This window comes from Camelus bactrianus, chromosome 15, assembly GCF_048773025.1.
Source record: "Camelus bactrianus isolate YW-2024 breed Bactrian camel chromosome 15, ASM4877302v1, whole genome shotgun sequence".
NCBI classification, from domain to species: domain Eukaryota; kingdom Metazoa; phylum Chordata; class Mammalia; order Artiodactyla; family Camelidae; genus Camelus; species Camelus bactrianus.
The window spans coordinates 26,726,193-26,743,828 of record NC_133553.1 but is presented as its reverse complement, the minus strand read 5'-3'; the positions used below and the strand labels follow the sequence as shown (position 1 = coordinate 26,743,828).

General features: G+C 49.5%; 1 protein-coding gene across 2 annotated transcripts in view; it reads right to left on the bottom strand.

The window, feature by feature from the left end:
* Positions 1-10,684: 10,684 nt before the first annotated feature.
* LOC105062960 (b(0,+)-type amino acid transporter 1-like) overlaps positions 10,685-17,636 on the bottom strand; it is a 28,792-nt gene continuing 21,840 nt past the window's right edge. For both annotated transcript variants that reach the window (XM_074341716.1, XM_010947384.3), the window contains 5 exons: positions 16,210-16,343; positions 15,916-16,045; positions 14,699-14,823; positions 12,992-13,079; positions 10,685-12,485 (listed from right to left, as the gene is read on the bottom strand). In XM_074341716.1, the coding sequence (XP_074197817.1) occupies positions 12,252-12,485; positions 12,992-13,079; positions 14,699-14,823; positions 15,916-16,045; positions 16,210-16,343 (711 nt within the window). In that variant the 3' untranslated portion in view covers positions 10,685-12,251. The remainder of the gene's footprint in view (positions 12,486-12,991; positions 13,080-14,698; positions 14,824-15,915; positions 16,046-16,209; positions 16,344-17,636) is intronic.

Sequence of the window (17,636 nt, the reverse complement as noted above, 5' to 3'; positions counted from 1 at the left end):
GAGGTAGACCTGATGCGCCCCAGGGCCCCTGTCCTGTCCACTTCCCTCCCACCACAGTCCAGACAGGGCTCATCTCTCCTGGACGCCAGCAGGGCCTAGGGGCACACATGAACCTGATAGCTACAAGAGGTTCCATGGGCTTCCAGGCTTTTGCTACTCAAAGTGTGATCTGGGGACCAGCAACACTAGCATTTCTTGGAAGTTTGTTAGAAACGGAGAATCTCAGGCCCCTACAGAATCAGAATCCGGAGTTCAACAAGCTCTCCAGGGGATTTGTTTGAACAAGGAGTCTGAGAAGCACTGCCCTGGGCCTGTCCTCGCCTGTGCTGGAGGAAGAGGGCTGGGTGGGTGGGTGGAGCATGTGTGCGGCAGCGAGACTGCAGCTTCCCCTGGGCCTCTGCAGACCCACTGCATGGCCCTGGGCACCGCCACCCTCTGCCTGTTTCCCGTCTTTGCACTGGGGGCATTAGTACTGCCTCCCTCACGGGGCCATGGCGAGTTAAATGAGTTGTCGTGTGTAAAGGGTTTACAATGGGGCCTGGCACGTGGTAAGTACCTGGAGACTCTTTGCTGTCGTTCTGAGTGAGGGGTCCTCCAGCCTCCGCTTGTCCCATCCCCTCCCAGCAACCCCTGTGCACACACACTCCCACTGCCAAGACGGAGGGACAGCCATCCCTACTGCCTGGAAGGAGGGCGCCCCTCCTGCAACTCCTGGAAGCTGGGTCTGAGGTGACACAGGAGTCTGCTTCCTTGTCACAGGACAGCACTTTGTTTCTTGTAAATGGATCCCTGTCAAGGTCTTCCCATATCTAAGCAGTTCTGGTCCCGAGAACCCATCTCTGCAGGCCCTGGCTTCCACCCCGGGAGCCACTTCTCAGTACACTGCTGTTTGTCTAAGCCCTTTTTGAGGGATGCTCCCAAGGTCAGGACTCCAGAGGTGGTTTCACCTTGACCTTCAGACCTGCTGGTTCTGTGGCCCGGCCAGTCAGATGGCCTCAGGATGAGGCCCCTCTGCAGAGGTACCCCAGGTCGAGTGGATATTGAGCTGCCCAGTGAGTCTACATGTGCAGAGAGAGTGTGGAGCTCACCGGCATCCTGGTTGACACTCGAGGGCAGAACAAGGCCCTTCGGTGGACTCCCCAGAATCATGAGAGGGCAGCCCAACGATCACCTCACATCTCCACAAATCAACTACGGTAAATGTCCCTGGTTACCGAGCGGAGAAGGCAGAGCTTGGCTCATCTCAAATGGGGAACACTCCACAACCTCTTGACCAGAGTTGGATTTTTTTAAACTTTTGGTTGAAGTTCTTGGAATTCAAACGAAGTAAATTTAAGTTCTTAGAAATAATCAGTACCAATGAGGGTGATTATAACAATAGGAATAATAAGTAACCGTTTGGGGATGGTTAGTCCTGTGTTAGTTACTGTTAAGTTCTTGACATGCATTATCTCCTCTAATTCTCACAACAAGACTGAGCAAGGTGCTATTGTGATGGGGACAAAAGCTGTCTGATCCTGAGAACCTTATCCAGACACATCCCCCTGCCCCTTTCCAGATGGATTCTGGGTTTGCCAGCTGGACCACAGGTTCTTCCTTGTGATCATTAGTGGAGAGGAAAATTGAAAGGAACCAAAAGGCTAAGTTGATTTACATTTTAAAAGGTCCTGGAGCTTCTCCCAGAAGAAAACAACTTGTCCAGGAGGACAGAGAAGAGGGCAAGAGAGAAATGAGGTGAGAAGAGATTGAGAGAAGAGAGGTTTGTGGGAGGGGCTTCCTGGAGGACAGGGCTCTGGGGAATTTGCTGGGTGAAGAGGAAGTTTAGGAAATTTTTCTTGTGTTTTGCACTATAGCTCCATTTGTCCCCTCTTTGGGAGATTTATATACATATTTATATTTCAAGATTTTTTTGAACTGAAGTTATGCATCTTCTAGAGGCAACCCAGAACTGAGCTAGAACTGAGCCAGCCCAGTTTTATTTGTATTACACTATTATTAGCTCCACCACTTAGAGATAAGGAGGCAGAGATTAGGGAGTTTAAATAACTGGCGTAGGGTCATGGTGGCAGTAAATGTTGAAACCAGCGTCTGGTGAGCAGTCTGCCCTTGGGGGCAGCACCCACCGAGCACAGTGGTTCCCAGGAGCATGAAAACTCAGGGCTACTTCCTGGCTCCTCCAGGTGGAGGGTCTTAGAACTGCCCGGATCACACTCAGAAGTGACTCTCGAACTCTCGGGCAGTAAATACCATTTTGTTCACTTCCATCCTCGAAGCATGTTTCCCAAATGGTGCCCTCATCCTCCTTTCCCTCCTCAGTGAATCACCCACTCCCTTCCGGAAGCAGGCCTCTGGACCAGCTCCTCTGACCAGACAGGGTCTGCCTTCAAAGCCCATGGCTGCCATGGCTAATGAGAGGCCAGCGGGCCTGGCAGAGTGCAGCTGGTGCAGGAAGTCCTGCCAACATCATTCACTCCCTTGGCAGTCATGTCCTGAACTCACATTGGGAAGACAGCCCTCCCGGAGGTAACTTCTTTCCTTTCCCTCTGAAACCTTCCCTGACGTAAAGCTCTATTGTCACAAACTAAAACTAAGCAGGCCATGGACCTCTTAGGCAATGCTGAAAAAGTTGGACTGTAGAAAAGATACACTTGACCAGTAAGAAGGAAGAGGGTGGGGGTTGGCTTTTACAGTTTTTATCACGTAATGATTCAAGAATGAGAAAAATATAGAGAATAATACCTGCCACCAGCTTTGCCAGTCTTTGAATATCCTGTGTTTATTTCAAATCATTTTGGGACCCGTGGAACTCCTGGGTACCCCTGCCCAATGGTGTGCCCCACCCTCCCTCCCTCAACTAAGCTGTTTAATGTCCTCGTGCACGTACTTATACATTTACTACGTACGAGTGTGTCCTAAAGAGTATTTAGTGGTGTTTTGCATGTTATAAATTTTTACACAGATAGTATCATACTTTACATAACTTCTGCAACTTGCTGTTTTTATTCAGTGATGTGTCTTTTGAGACATAGGTTTGTTAAGGCATGGAGCTCTCGTTCATTCATTTTACCAGTAAAGTATTCTATTGTGTAAATATTGATCCTCTGTCCTGTTGTTGGATATTTGTGTTATTCCAGGTTTTTTTCTTCTACAGACAATGCTACAGCGACCAATGCTGCAACGGGATAGGCCAATGCGTACACATGGAAGAGCTTCTAGAATGCCCAGCTGTGTTACAGGAAGGAGATTTGCATATGGCAAAAATCCTGGGCTGCATTTCAAGTGTAGACATTGCATCCAAGGGCAGAGGAGGTGTGTGCAGGGACTCTGCTGCCACCTTCCACCTCAGGAGCCCCCTGTCTTAAGGAGTCAGTGAATGTGGCCAGCTTTCCAAGTGTATGCTGCCTGACAACACTCTACATCCAGACTCAGCGGAAGTCACAGATGTAGACCCCGCTGTGAATCACTTATCTTGTCTGTTTTCTCGTTAGGATTTACAGTTCGAAACAGCGATATTCTGGAGGGTTCTGATGAGTCACACTGAGTGTGACAGTAAGAGAGTCAGGAGGGAGGGCATGACTGTTTAGAGAAGGGGAAATAGGATTATTATGTGGAAATTAGGAGGACTGACATTCCACTCAGCCATTTCTGGGTAATAAACCACCCAGCAAAGATTTATTATTCTCCCAATTCTGTGAGTTCCTCTGTTGGCTTCTCCTGGGCTTGCTCATGCTATTCATTCCATCTGGAAGATTCGCTGGGCAGGAAGACCCAAGAGGATCTTACTTGCATGTCCAGGACATGGTGCTGGCTATCGGCTGGGTCGCCCTGATTCCCCTGCACTTGCCCTTCCACCCTTCAAGAGTCTCACTCAGCTTCTTTGCATGGTGGTCCTGGGGCAGCCTTCCAAGAGAGTGGAAGCAGATGCTGTGAGGACTCTTGTGGGGGGTCCCCAAAACTCACATCACATCACTTCTGCCAAATTCTATGGCCCATGTAAATAACAGGGCCCACCCAGATTTAAAGGGAGGACTAATTGACACTCCCTCTTGTGAGAAAGAGAAGCGAAGTCATCAGATGTTGCAAAGAGCTTGGGATAAATTGCTTCAGCCATCTTTGAAAATAATCTCCCATGATTGAGCAATCTGGGCAAGGATGGAAATTTAACATTGAGATTTCAGGTAGAGTCTTCTGTGTAACTACCAAAATAGATCAAGATGATATAATTCTTATCACCCTGGCTTTCCTGACTAGAAGGAGGTTCACTGAGGGATAGGGATTTTTAATTACCACTGATTTCTGGCATTTCTCTTCACCTGAAAATCCAATACAGAATCTACCTTCAACCTTTGTGAATTAATTCTTTAAATAATTGTTTTTTAAGGTCCCAGTGTGTACAGTGCAGTGTGTTAGGTGCTGGGGACATGGCAGTGAACAAAGCAGATGTAGTCCTTACAATTTTGGAGCTTTCATCCTATGGAAGGGAGAGCAGCATTAAACAATTAATTATACAGTTAAGGATTTAATTGCAATGATATTAAGTGCACAGGAGAAGTAAGGCACGCAAAGAAGAAATATAAGTGGGAGGGCCCTGACCTGATGTTGGAGTTACGGGAATCTCCCTTGAGGAATACATGTGAGCTAATTTTTGAGGAATAAGTAGGCATTATATAGACTAAGGGAGTGGGGGAGGGTGGCAAAAAGAAATATTTCAAGCAGGAGGAACAGTGTGTGCTAAGGTCTTAGAAAGGGAAGAAGCCTGCATATTTGAGGAACTGAGAAATAAACAGAAGAAAGGGGGGAGGTGACTACAGGAGAACAGGCAAGAGGTTGATCATGCAGGAGTTTGAAGACCATATAAAGGATTGGGGTCTCTCCTGGACTGAATTGTGTCCCCTGCCAATTCATATGTTGAAACCTGAATCCCCACAGTGTGACTGTATTTGGAAATAGGGCCTTTAGGGATGTAATCAAGGTTAAATGTGGTCATATGGGTGGTGCCCTAACCCAGAAGGGTTGGTGTTCTTGTATAAGTTGAGAAAGAGACACCAGGAGACACATTGGAACGTATGAGGAGAGGCCAAGTGAGGACACACAGCAAGAAGGCAGCCATCTCCAAGGCAAAGCAAAAATTCTCACCAGAAACCAAAACAAACACCTTGGTCTGGGACTTCCAGCCTCTGGGACTGTGAAAAAATAAGTTTCTGGTTTTTTCAGCCCCCCCCCCCCCCCCGGTCTGTGGTATTTTGATGTGGGAACCTAGCAGACAAATACAACATATGAAATACATATATAAGTAACATATGAAATGTGAGACTTATGCTCTTAAAAGAGCATCCTGGTTGTTGTGTGGGGGATAGCCCAAGGAATAATAATAATAATAATGTTACTCAAAGATAAGTTAGGAGGCTGTTACAGAGACCTGCATAGAGGTGAGGCTGATGGCAGCAGGGATGGAGAGAAGGAGGGCATGCCAGGGACAAGGGCCATTTAGAGAAAGTGGCAGAGATGGAGGCCTGCCTGGAGGAGGTGGTCAAGGCGTGCTAGGGAGGTGAGCCACTGAGACAGCAGATATTCATTCTTTTAAGAAGTTCAGCCATTAAGGGGAGAAGAAAGATGAGCAATAGGCTTAGAGGGAAGTGGGGTGAAGTCTTATTTCTATGTTTGTGTTTCAAAAAAGTCTAAGTTTTGTTTTCTCATACAGTGAAAGAGACTTAAGCATTTTTAAATGCTGATAGAAAGGGTTTCATGCAAAGGTAAGTGCTGGAGATGTGCTAGGAGAAGAAGTGCCAAGTCCTACTGGAGGAAGCAGGAGGGATCAGGGCCCAACCACAGGTGCTTTGTGAGAGAGAGAATGAATGGATGAAATTAATGTATAGATGAGAAAACAAATTAATGGAAAGCAACATCCATGATGCTCCAACCCTTGTTGTTTAGAGTCTGTGGCGTGGCTGCCATCAATTCCCAGCTTACACCTACGTAACCAAGGGAATCTATCCAGAAAGTGAGCTTGGTCTTTTTTCTTTTCCTTCATCCGGTCGTTTCAGATCCTCTACAGCCGTGGGCGGCAGCTGAGGAGGGCGCTGGTGCAACTGCTGTGGGTGCCATGGGGTTTCTGGGCTGCCTGCTTGCTGTGTCCTCTGGTCCTGCTCACACTCAGAAATGCCCCTCTGCCCTCTCACTGGGGGTTGTTGCTGACCTGCTCAATCTTATGATTTGGTGGTTCTGCCAGGACTCAGTTCATGATGGTAGTTTTGGCCGCATGGTCACTTGACGTCCCGTGCTGAAGTTCTGTCTGTTCTCGGGCCCAGAAGCATTCCAGAAGCTGTTTTTCAAAAGGCTTTTAGTTCTCTGTCCCAGAGGGCCTGGCCTCGCTCCAAAGTTGCCAGGCTCTGCATTGTGATTCTCCCACTGGGACTGGCCACAGACTCCACAAGGCATCTTCCCACCACTGATACGTCCACCACCACAGGATCTACTGGACCACATGGCCCGAGTGGCACAGGTGCTGGCGGTGACAGCGGGGCCTGCCGCAGAGGCCTTTCCTGTTGTCCAGTGTACAGGCTTGGCACAGCCCATCCAGCCTTTCCTACCTCCCTGGTGACACGATGCCCAGATGGAAGGGGGTGAACACGTAATTTTTAAATCTCCTCTACCCACGTGCTCAGTCCTCAGAAGCTTGTTAACCCCTTACAACTCCCCTGTGGAGCAAGGCTCAACCTCCTTGTCTCACAGGTGAGGAAACTGAGGCACCCAGAGGTGAAGAGACTTGTTAAAAAATGCCCCACAGTGTGAGACAGAACCAACAAGAATACTTACCAGGTGCCTCAGATTAGGCAAGAGAGTCTTTCAGAAACAGGGCAAGTGGAGCAGAGAACAGTAAAGCAGGATAGTGGGTGCCTGTGATGGTTAGTTTCATGTGTCAACCTGCCTGAGCTAAGGGATGTCCAGACAGCTGGTAAAACATTATTTCTGGGTGCGTGTGTGTGAAGGTATTCCCGAAAGAGATTAGCACCTACATCAGTAGACTGAGTGAAGGAGATCACCGTCACTAATGTGACACCCTCCAGTCTGCTGAGGGTGTAAATGGGAAAAAAAAATACATATATATATATATATATATATATATAGAGAGAGAGAGAGAGAGAGAGAGAGAGAGAGAGAGAGAGAGAGAGAGAGAGAGAGAGGGAGAGAGAGAGAGAGAGAGAGAGAGTTGGCTCACGTGACTATGAAGGCTGAGAAGTCCTAAGACCTGCAGTCAGCAAGCTGGAGACCTAGGAGAAAGATGATGTAATTCCAGTCTGAAGTCCAGCAAGCTTGATACCCAGGAGAAGCCAATATTTCAGTTTGAGTCCAAAGGCAGAAAAAATGGGCATCCCAGCTCAAAAATAGTCAGGCAGGAGGAGTTCACTCTCATTTGCAGGAGGGTCAGCCTTTTTGTTCTATTCAGGCCTTCAGCTGACTAGATGAGGCCCACCCACATCGGGAGGACCATCCGCTTTATTCAGCCTAAGAATTCAAATGTTCATCTCATCCAGAAACAGCCTTACAGACACACCCAGAAGAATATTTGACCAAATGTCTGGGTACCCCATGGCACAGTCAAGCTGACGCGGAAGACTGACCATCACAGCTGCAGATGCTGCAGGTCCATGACAAGGTTCTGAAACCACTGCTGCAGAATGTCTGCCTCCTTCTGTAGTGGGGTCAGACCGTTATCCCCACTTCTAGCAGCATCCTAACAACCTAGAGGGGCACACCTATGATCCCAGGGCAGGAGTCGCAGTGGTGACCAAGCTGGACCTGCTTGCAGGCCGTGGGATGTGGAGAGGCCTCGGCCGAGTAGCAGGAACCGTGCACTGCCAGCCACAGGGCCCACACGGGCTGCTCCACCTGCCTGGGTTTGAGCTCCTTTTAGGGTTCACAGATAAAGCACAGCACATACTTACACTAAAAAGTATTGTTGTTTATCTGAAGTTCAAATTTCACAAGACATTTTCTTTTCTATTGTATTTTACTTTTTGCTAAATTTGGCAACCCCAGTTTCTTTCTTTGTGAAGTGGGGTACCACCAAAGTCACAGGGGTGTGAGAAGGCATCAGGTGGGCTGTCCAGACAGGGCATGAAGACTGCTTCTGGCCCAGGCCACCAGAGGGGAGCAGACCCTTCCCCTGGGTTGGAGGGGGCCCAGCCTCCAACCCTGGACCAGGGCTGGGGGTGGAGGCAGTGGGGGGATGGGGGGATAATGAGTCAGCCTGAGGGAAGGGTGGGGGACGTTATGGCTCAAGTTAACCGCAGAAGGCTGTCCCTCTCAGACCAGCCCTGACACCAGCAGTAAACAGGAAGTTCCCTCCAGCCACAGGCTCACGAGTCTTGTTACCAGGGTTACAAGATTCTAAACCAGGATTCAGAAGAGTCACTGGTGCTTGTGTTTGGCAACCCCAAGCTGGATCACCAAGCTTTCCACCCAGAAGTGCCTCTGGTTTTCTAGCTCCCAGGCCAGAGGAGGCCCCTATAACCAGTCCCCTCCCTGTGCTAGGGCCTGGACCAGAGAGAGAACTCCAAACCTGGCTTGGCAAGAGGAAGAGCTTCCCCTCAGGCTGTCGAGGTGTCCAGGAGTCCAGGAGTGGGTGAGGTCCTGGGTGAGTGGATGCCGCAGCCCCAGATGCTCAGTTTGCTGGCAGTCTCACGGCTGCTTTATTGGGTGTCAGCACCTCTGTGTCCTCCATGGCTCCAAGGTAGTGAGAAGGACAGGGTCTCAGGAGACAACAGCAAGGTCAGGTGTACAGACAGCCCTCATGTCCAGCACTTGGTACCAGAAAAGGGCAGCTCGGGGCAGGAGTCGTCCCTGAGGCAGGTCAGAAACAAGACTCCAAGCCCTGGGACGTGGGGCCCAGCAGGCAGGGCCTGGGCCAGGTGAGCTATGGTGCCAAGGAGCCAAAACACCCAGACATCCTTGCTGCCTTCCAATGACATCCCCAAGGACAGACCCAGGGCCAGGACTCAGTGTGGCAGCAAGGGAGCTGTCTATCCTCTGACTACCCTGAAGCTGGCATGGATCAAGCCCCTCCCCAAATATTAAGGAGAAGATTCTTTAAGAACTTCTCTGTGCAATGCACTCTTGTTCTTCAGCGAAGGGACATGAGTATTGTGACTCACATGCAGGAAGTGTGCACATGTGTATAAGTGACGAATGGTGGGGAACACTTTTAGAACAAACCCAGTAGATTTCTATGAGGTTGGTCATTGCTTTAAACAGCTTGTTTGTGGCATCAAAAACTTCTGTCTTCACTACTCTCATTCAAGCTCATGGCTTCAATTCCTACCTTTATTTCTAAACATGTATCTCTAGCCTTGACTTGGTTTTTGAGCTCCAGATCCACAAACCCCCTAACTTTCCTCACAGGAACCTCCTGCAGCATTTCAAACTGAACAAAATAAAACACCTTCCTCTTCTCCAAACCTCTCCTCCCCTCTTCCCTATTTCTATGAATGATAACACGTTCACCAAGCCACACAGGCGTGAACCCTGAGTCTAGCTGACGTCTCCTCCTCCTCACCTGCAACCAGGAAGACCAGGCTGGTCCTCCTTGCTGTGTGCCCCAGGTCCTTCATGCCCCTCATACCCACTGCCACCCCCTACCCCAGGTCCCCTCAACAGTCACTCTCCTTCTCTTTCCTTACAGCACAAGGAGCCAAATTCATCTTCCAAAGCACCACTCTTCTCCCTAAAGCTGCAGGTTAACTCAAGCCCCGATGCCTCACTTGGGGCCCCTCATTATCTGAGCCAAACTGCCCTCACAGCCTCACTTGGCCCCACGGACTTCCTGGGCCACCCAGTCGGGCCCCACCACACCCCCAGACCAGGCCGGCCAGGGGCATATTCCCAGCGCTGAGCTTGAAGCAGCTGATGCAGACTGTACAACTGACCGGTTGCCCGTAGAGACGGGGTGGAATCCCTCCCTGTCTGAGGTTCCCACTCAAGAGGCCCCTCTCTGGGCTGCATTGATTAACAGTTGGGAGCGGCGCCAGGATCAATGACTCGCTCCCACAGAGCTGGGGCTCCTGGAGCAGGGTCAGCAGACAAAGGCAGTAACTCGGGTTCACCCGGCCTCACAGGGTCTGTGCCTCACAAGATCCCCGATCCCCGGGGCCTGTGGGAGGGCCCGGGACACGCCTGCGCCCAGTGAGAAGGGAGGCTGAGGCCGGGCTCTTCCTTCTCTGCCAAGTGGCTATCTTCCTACCTGGTTCTTGTCTCACCATCTAAGTACTTCTCTGCCTTTTTGTCTCTGACCAGATCACCTGGCATTTGTGACATACCAATCAGAGCACCTCTAATGGGACACTAGCTCTAAAGATGCTGTTTACTCTTACATTCAGAAATTCACCTTTTTTTAACTGCTAAATTGTGGGTTTTATTCATTTATTTTTATTTTACAGGGAGTGGATAATTAGGTTTTTATTTATTTATTTTAGCGGAGGTACTGGGGATTGAACCCAGGACCTCATGCATGCTAAGCACACAGTCTACCACTGAGCTATGCCCTCCCCACCATGTTACGGTTTTAAGATAGTTTTGTTTCTGACCTTTTTTCTAAAGAACCCAAAGAAGACTTTGGACTAAAGCAATAAAATTCTGACCTTTTAAAAAATATATATAATATCACATAATTTTCCACCTTTAAAAATTGTATAGTATTTTTTATTTTAAAGTTAAAAGCATGTCAACACAAATGAACTTATTTACAAAACAGAGACTGACTCACAGACATAGAAAACAAACTTAACGATTACCGGGGGTGGGTAGGGGAAGGGGGCGGGAAGGGGTAAATTTGGAATTCAAGATTTGCAGACACTAACTACTACATATAAAATAGATAAACAAATTTATACTGTATAGTAGAGAGAATTATATTCAATGTCTTGTAGTAACCTATAATGAAAAAGAATATGAAAAAGAATATATGTATGTATATGAATGATTGAAACATTATGCTGTATACCAGAAATTAACACAACATTGTAAGCTGACTGTACTTCAATTTAAAAAAAATTAAAAGCATAAGTATACACATATAAACTTTATTCTATAAAAAAGATGTTTCCTAAGGGCATATATTCAGAGATGATAGAGCAAAAGAAGGAAGCCCATGGGAAGTGCTCTGTATTTATCGCAGCTGTTTCCATATCGGAAAGCTGAGAGAGCAAAGCCCTGGGCGGGCAGCCTAGGTCCAGTTTCAGGAGTAGAGATGCAGTGCTCTCTGCTGCTCCTCTTGGAGTCACCTCTCCCTGTGTACTGAGGTGCAACAGTCCTTTCTTCCTGTCGCTCTTTCCTACCTGGGCAGCCAGATATCTCTGCCCCCTTGATGCTCTTTAGTTCTGTAACCGCATTAGCCTTCTGGGATCTGCTCTAACTTTTCTTCCTCTCTTTGAGAAGTTTGACTGTCCTCCCTTTTACCCAAAGCCCATAAAACCCCTCCTTCCCAGGGATATGTCTCTTGTTTCTTTCCCTGTTCAAGCAAGTTGGCAGCTTTAAACATTAACTAAAGGATCACGTCTTCCCAAACAAGTTTTGTCAGACCAAAGCTTTTCTAGTTGCAAGAAATAAGGACGTGTTCAAACCCACTTGAGCCCAAATTGGAAATTTATTATAAGGTATCAGGTTGCCCCAGACAATCACAAAGCTGGAAGGACAGTCAGATGGCAGTTAGACCACAGAAATAAAAGTCCAGAACTGAAAAACAGCCAAGGATTAAGGCTACTGCCCTCTCAGGCTTCCCCCCCCCCCCAACTCTTGATGACCACACAATTTCTCAGCACCACCTCACTGTGTATCTTCTTCATTCTTCTCTCCGTAGTGGCTTTCTCTACTTCTCTGCTCACACGATGGAAGATGGCCCACAGAGATCCCAAGATTTACAATTCCTCAGCTCAAGCAACCATCAGAATTCTAATCCCAAAATCCCAAAAGAAGGAAACATATGTTAAGCTGCCCACCTGGAATATGACATAGATGTGACCCAGGGAGGCAGTCATGTAATACAAGTGTGGCTATGGGATCCACCTCTGTTGAAGGAAGTTCCTAGAGAAGATGCTGTCCTGGGCAGATAACTCCAAACTTGGCAATAGCTATGTCATAGCACTTTAGAAACTTAGTATAATTATGCATAGTCAATCCAGAGAAGTTGGCAAGGCCACTTGTGTGGGGACAGAGGTGTCTACAGCAAAGAGGGCAGTGTGGACCTGTTCGGTCCTTCAGTCAGCATTTTTAGTGGTTGGAACAACTTCCAGGAGCAGCTGGAGATGCAGGGTAGCCACTTGCAAACACTTGGGTTGGCACCGGAAGTAGACAAACAGGAAATAGACCAGGAAGCCACTGAGCAGGAACAGGAGGACGTACAGGAAATCTATCTGAGGTTGATCAATGATGGGTGCTAGCACTAGGTAGAGGGAGGCAGGGAGCATGATGGCCGGGATGATGGTGGGGACCTGCCGTAGACACAGAGACCTGGATGATGAAGAGGGTCATAGGAGGTGGTATGTGACCCCTGGGCTCTGTCCCTCCTGCTTGCCTTCCTGTCACTTCCACCTGCCACCAGCTCCTCTCTTCCGGTCCCTACTGTGATACCTTGCCAGGCAAGGGGAGACACCTGCTGGGCCACAGGGGGCCCTCCAGGGAGCAGAGGCTTTGGGACCCAGCCTGATCCACTCTGTGTTACATAACTCCCGCTGTGTGCATATGTCCTCTCTTCATTCATCTCCTGTTGCCCTCCCTCAGGGTCCTCCAGAGGAGAAATGAGGCCCCAGCAAGCAGAGTAGACGCCTTGTGATTCCGTTGTCCCTCCCCCCCGGGACATACAGAAATTATCTCCCAAATACGACAGTGGTCACCCCTTACTTTCTTCCTCTGGGCCCTGAATGAGGCTGTGGTCCAATGATCCGCCTCATGCCACAGCCTCGAGTTGTACATGCCCCGTGTGTATCCCGAAGTCTACCTTGTAAGGTCGGGGAAGACTCTTCTTCTTCATCCGCAAGTACAGGAGACAGCTAATGGTGGTTCCGTAGGTGAGCCAGGAAAGGAAGCTGAAAGGCAGACACTAGCTGCTTACTGCCAGGCTCGGCCACGGGTGGGAGGGCAAGAGCAGCTGGCCTACTAGTTGCAACCTGGGGCCAAGCTGCACCCTCGTCCAGGGTCTTTCAACCACCCCCAGCTCCCCTTACCTGTGCAGACCAAGGAAAGAAGGCAAGGCTGGGCCACTGGGGACAAGGATGCACTGGGGGGGGGGTGCACAGTGGCCCATTCCTGCCTCTATCTTCAGATACAAAGTGGCACATGTACAAGCTGCTCACCCACGTGACACCAGATCAGGCCTTCTTTGACAGCCCCTGGCTGGACAATTTTCAAAGGGAAGGAGGAGAATCTGTGTTCCTCAAAGAAAGAGGCTGGTAGAATCTCAAGGAAGGCTGAGCTCTCCTCAGAGACAAGCACACTCATAGCAGACCCACCCCCCCACCCCCAACTTGAGAGCTGGTGACATGAGTGCACCACTGGGCACCCAGACAAACCCCTGGCCTCTGCCTCCCCTAAGGGCTGATGTAGGTCTGATGAAAACTCCATCTAACCTTAGAGGCAAGGTTCAGACCAGGTCATCTCTTGAGTTGGTCAAGACCAGGAGATATTGGGTCCTGGCTGAGAGGAGTCATCCAGAATTCTCATTCTGTACCGAGACATGCTCAGTCAGGATCCCTGTCTCAGGCTAAATCCCCTAGAGACACCCTGGATTTGATTTTATTCACACCGTGTATTGATTTCATTCTTTCTTATGGGAAAAAAATAAAAAGAAAAACCATGTCTGTTACTTAATGTTCTGAAGAAAGGCACATGGAGCACTGTACATCCTATTCCAGAAGACTAACTACACTTAAGACAACAAAGCAGGAGAACATGTGATGCTTGAAAAATTATTCTAAGCACCCCCTCTGCCCCAGACATTATGCCTGCCTGGTGGGTTAAGGATCTGCCTGTTGAATGAGGTTATAAAATGATAGTTGTCATGGATGTCACAACAGCCCATCATTTCTGCCCCAGAGAAGGTGATAAAGGGGGTCGGAACATCTCCCCACTTTGATGCAGTCACTGATTGTGCCCACACAGCTTGGTTGTGGGTCCACCCTCGATAGGGTTCTGTGGGGTCAGATCGAGAATGCAGACCAGACTACAAAGGAAAAATTATACCAAGCCCAGGGCTACAAGAAGTGTGAGTAAAGGCTGAATATATCCTTTCAGGTCATCTTAGGGACAGAGTAAAGGGACATGAAAAAAGAAAAAATTGACAAAGACAACATATGCCTTTAATTTGTCTCTCTCTGTGGTGAGAAATTGTCTCACTGAATTTTTGGAAACAGGACAAGAGAGGAGGAAGCCACATTTAATTTTGGAACTACAGCTGAGAGAGAATGGCTGAAACCGGTGTGCATGTGCAGGATCCCTGAGCCTGGGCTTCCAGAAGAGTGTGTGTGTGTGTGTGTGTGTGTGTGTATACACTCATAGGGGCTTCTAGAAATGTGTGTGCACATGTGATTATATATATGTGCATATGTGTGAGTGCGCACACATTGGGGACTTCTAGAAGTGTGCACATGGTAAGTGGGTACACATAGGGGCCATGAGATACTCAGCCTGGGAGGGCAGCCTCACTTGCCTCAAGAAGTTCACGATGGGGTTGAAGCTTCCCAGGATGACCAGGACCAAAGCCACCATGGTGGTGAACAGCAGGGCTGGAGCTGGCGTGAGGCGGTGCACATGAACCATGGACAGAAGTCGGGGCTGGGAAGCAAAGCCAGGTGTCAGGCAGCCCCCAGGGGGGATTGAAGTGGTATCTGTCCCCAGAAGCTCCCACCCTCTTCCCCTGCCAAACTCACTCTGGACACTAGTGTACTTAACCTAACAGTCCCCAGTTCCCATGGCTTCCAGATGTAGGCCACCATGGCTCACTGGGGGTGACTAGGCTCAGAGTGCAGGTTGGGGACCCATCCCTCCAGGCCAGCCAAGACCCAATAGCTTAGGATGTGGGGTTAAGAGAGTGTGAAGGGTTGTAGCAGATGCCTGGCCAAATCTTTCAGCTTTTTATTGCTCATTCCCAAGACAGGAAGAGGGACTTGCAGGGGGGCGATGGAGACAGAAGAGGTGGGAGGAGAGGCCAGGGCAGGTATGGGTGGAGCACACAGAGGGATATTGCGTTACTGTGCACACTGTATTATCATTCAGCAAACACTCAGTCCCCCTCTCCCCACTTCTGTGGGAAAAATACAGCTTCCATCCACTGATGCTGGACTTGCCCGTGAAGTGTGAGCAGAAGCAATCCAGCAGAAGCTCTAAATATGCGCAGTGGTTTGGCTGAGTCTCTTGAACGCCTGCCACCTGGCCTGGGTCCCTGAGATATGAACAGACTCACAGTCAGACTGAGAAGATCCAAACAGGAGCCCCAGCCTGGGGCAGAGCCATGGCTGACCCACTGATGCATGAGCAACATGAAATGTTTGCTGCCGTAAGCCACCGAGATTTGGGGTTGTCTACCACTCAGCGTTATTGCAGCAAAAGCTGACAGAGTGGCCCCGGGGGAGGGCCCAGAGTACACAATGGCTCTGTTCCTGTGGTTCCTTCCCGCTGCCCCCACACCACCGGCATGCACAAATGTTCTCATCACCTCCAGCCTCCTCAGTGTGACCCATTAGGGTGATCTCCCAGAACCTGGATGTAAAGGGGCTGGCGTTTAAATGGGGAGGTATGAGATGCTTGAGTCCCATTCTCAGAAGAGGGCTATGTCTTTAGGGCAAGTCCTGGTTTGGTCTGAATGCTAAGCCCCCAGCCGGAGAAGTCCCTCCAGCACCCCCTTGCCCAGCCCAGACCCCATCTCACCATGTGGCCCTCTCTTGCAGCCACATAGCACACACGGCTTCCGCTGAAGAACGTCCCGTTGGCAGAGCCGAATGTGGAGAGTGCGACAGCCAAGGGCACCAGCCAGGCCCAGGCCCCCAGAACCTGGTTCCTAGGACAACAGAGGGATCAAGGGCAGGATTTCTGGCAGCAACCTGGAAGATGGCCTCAGGAGCCCACTCAGAAATGGAGCAAGCCAGACCCAGGGGCAGGTTGAAACACTCATGGGGCACCAGCCTTCCCTAGGGCCATGAACACGTCACATGACTCACTCACCCCCAGCTCACGGCCATAGCATCAGAGGAAAGGATCTCGCGGGGTGACAACACTAGCAGGTAACTGATGTTGACCAGGATGTACAAGCCAGTAACAAGGGGGATGGCAATCATCAGCGCCCACACCAAGTTCTGCTGCAGAGTCAGGGAGAAGAGGCCACATATTAGCCAGTGAGGTCCTTCCCAGGCCCCTGGAACAAGCTCAGCAGTGCAGCACTGAGCTTATCCTGGCCACAGGGCACGTGCCAAGCCAGGGGCCACTCAGGCCCTGTGCAACCTCCTCCATGAGCTCAGAGTCTCACGGCATGGACGCACCAAGGGGCAGATGTGCTGGGAGGCCGTGAGGGGCGCTGACAGTCAGAGCAGTGGAGGTACAGAGGGCTGACAGGGTGGAGAGGGGAGAGGAGCCACCAGCAGAGCCTCTGGAATGAGCAGGGCCTTATGCTGTGTTCTTGAAGAACGGAGGCGATTCAGGCTGGTGGAATAGGGAGGCATGCCCACCAGGGGCAACCACAAGAGCACAGGCGAGGAGAAGAGACAGGAAAGTTATAGCTCTCCAAAGTCAGCTGATAGCTCCAGCTAATATTCCAGGACCCACCATGCCAAACCCTGCCTAGTTTCAGTGTCCCTGGGACACAGGCCCAGATTGAGGGCCATTACACCAGGGATTCTCTTCTGACCCTCAGTATCCTCAAGTGGAAACTGGGGATCACTGGGGGAACTGGGGATCATTGGAGATCACTGGGGATCACTGGGGATCTGTGAAATGGGGCTTCCCCACTGCTCTGCCTCTCTGCAGGGTGTGAGGATCAGCAAAGAGGAAGGGAAAGGAAGGGCTTGGACACAGGGACTGTGGGTACTTGGACTGGTTTGCACTGTTGGAGCCTCAGCACCCAGCCAACCCCTGGTCACCCCCCAAAAAATGTACTGAGCAGGCATTCAATAAAAATTGAGGAGTGATAAATTGGGAGTTTGAGATGCGTATATACTACCTACTATATATAAAATAGAGAAACAACAAGGTCCTACTGTATAGCACAGGGAACTATATTCAATATCTTGTAATAACCTATAATGAAAAAGAGTATGAAAATGAATATATGTATGTATATCCATGACTGAAACATTACACTGTACACCAGAAATTGACACAACAATGTAAACTGACTATACTTCAATTAAAAAATAAAAATAAAAACAAATACAAAAATTAAATTAAATTTAAAAATTGAGGAATGGATGAAAACTGGGTGAAATCAGAGTGTAGAATACTCCCTCCCACACTGCACCCCTACCTCTGGACATCATTCTGGAGCCAAGAGCAAACAGAGGGGAGGGGCCTCCCTCTGGAACTTTACCCAACACTCCCCAGGCTCAGGCAAGCCGTGGGTAGACATCTTTAGACTTCAAAGTAAGAACATACCTCAA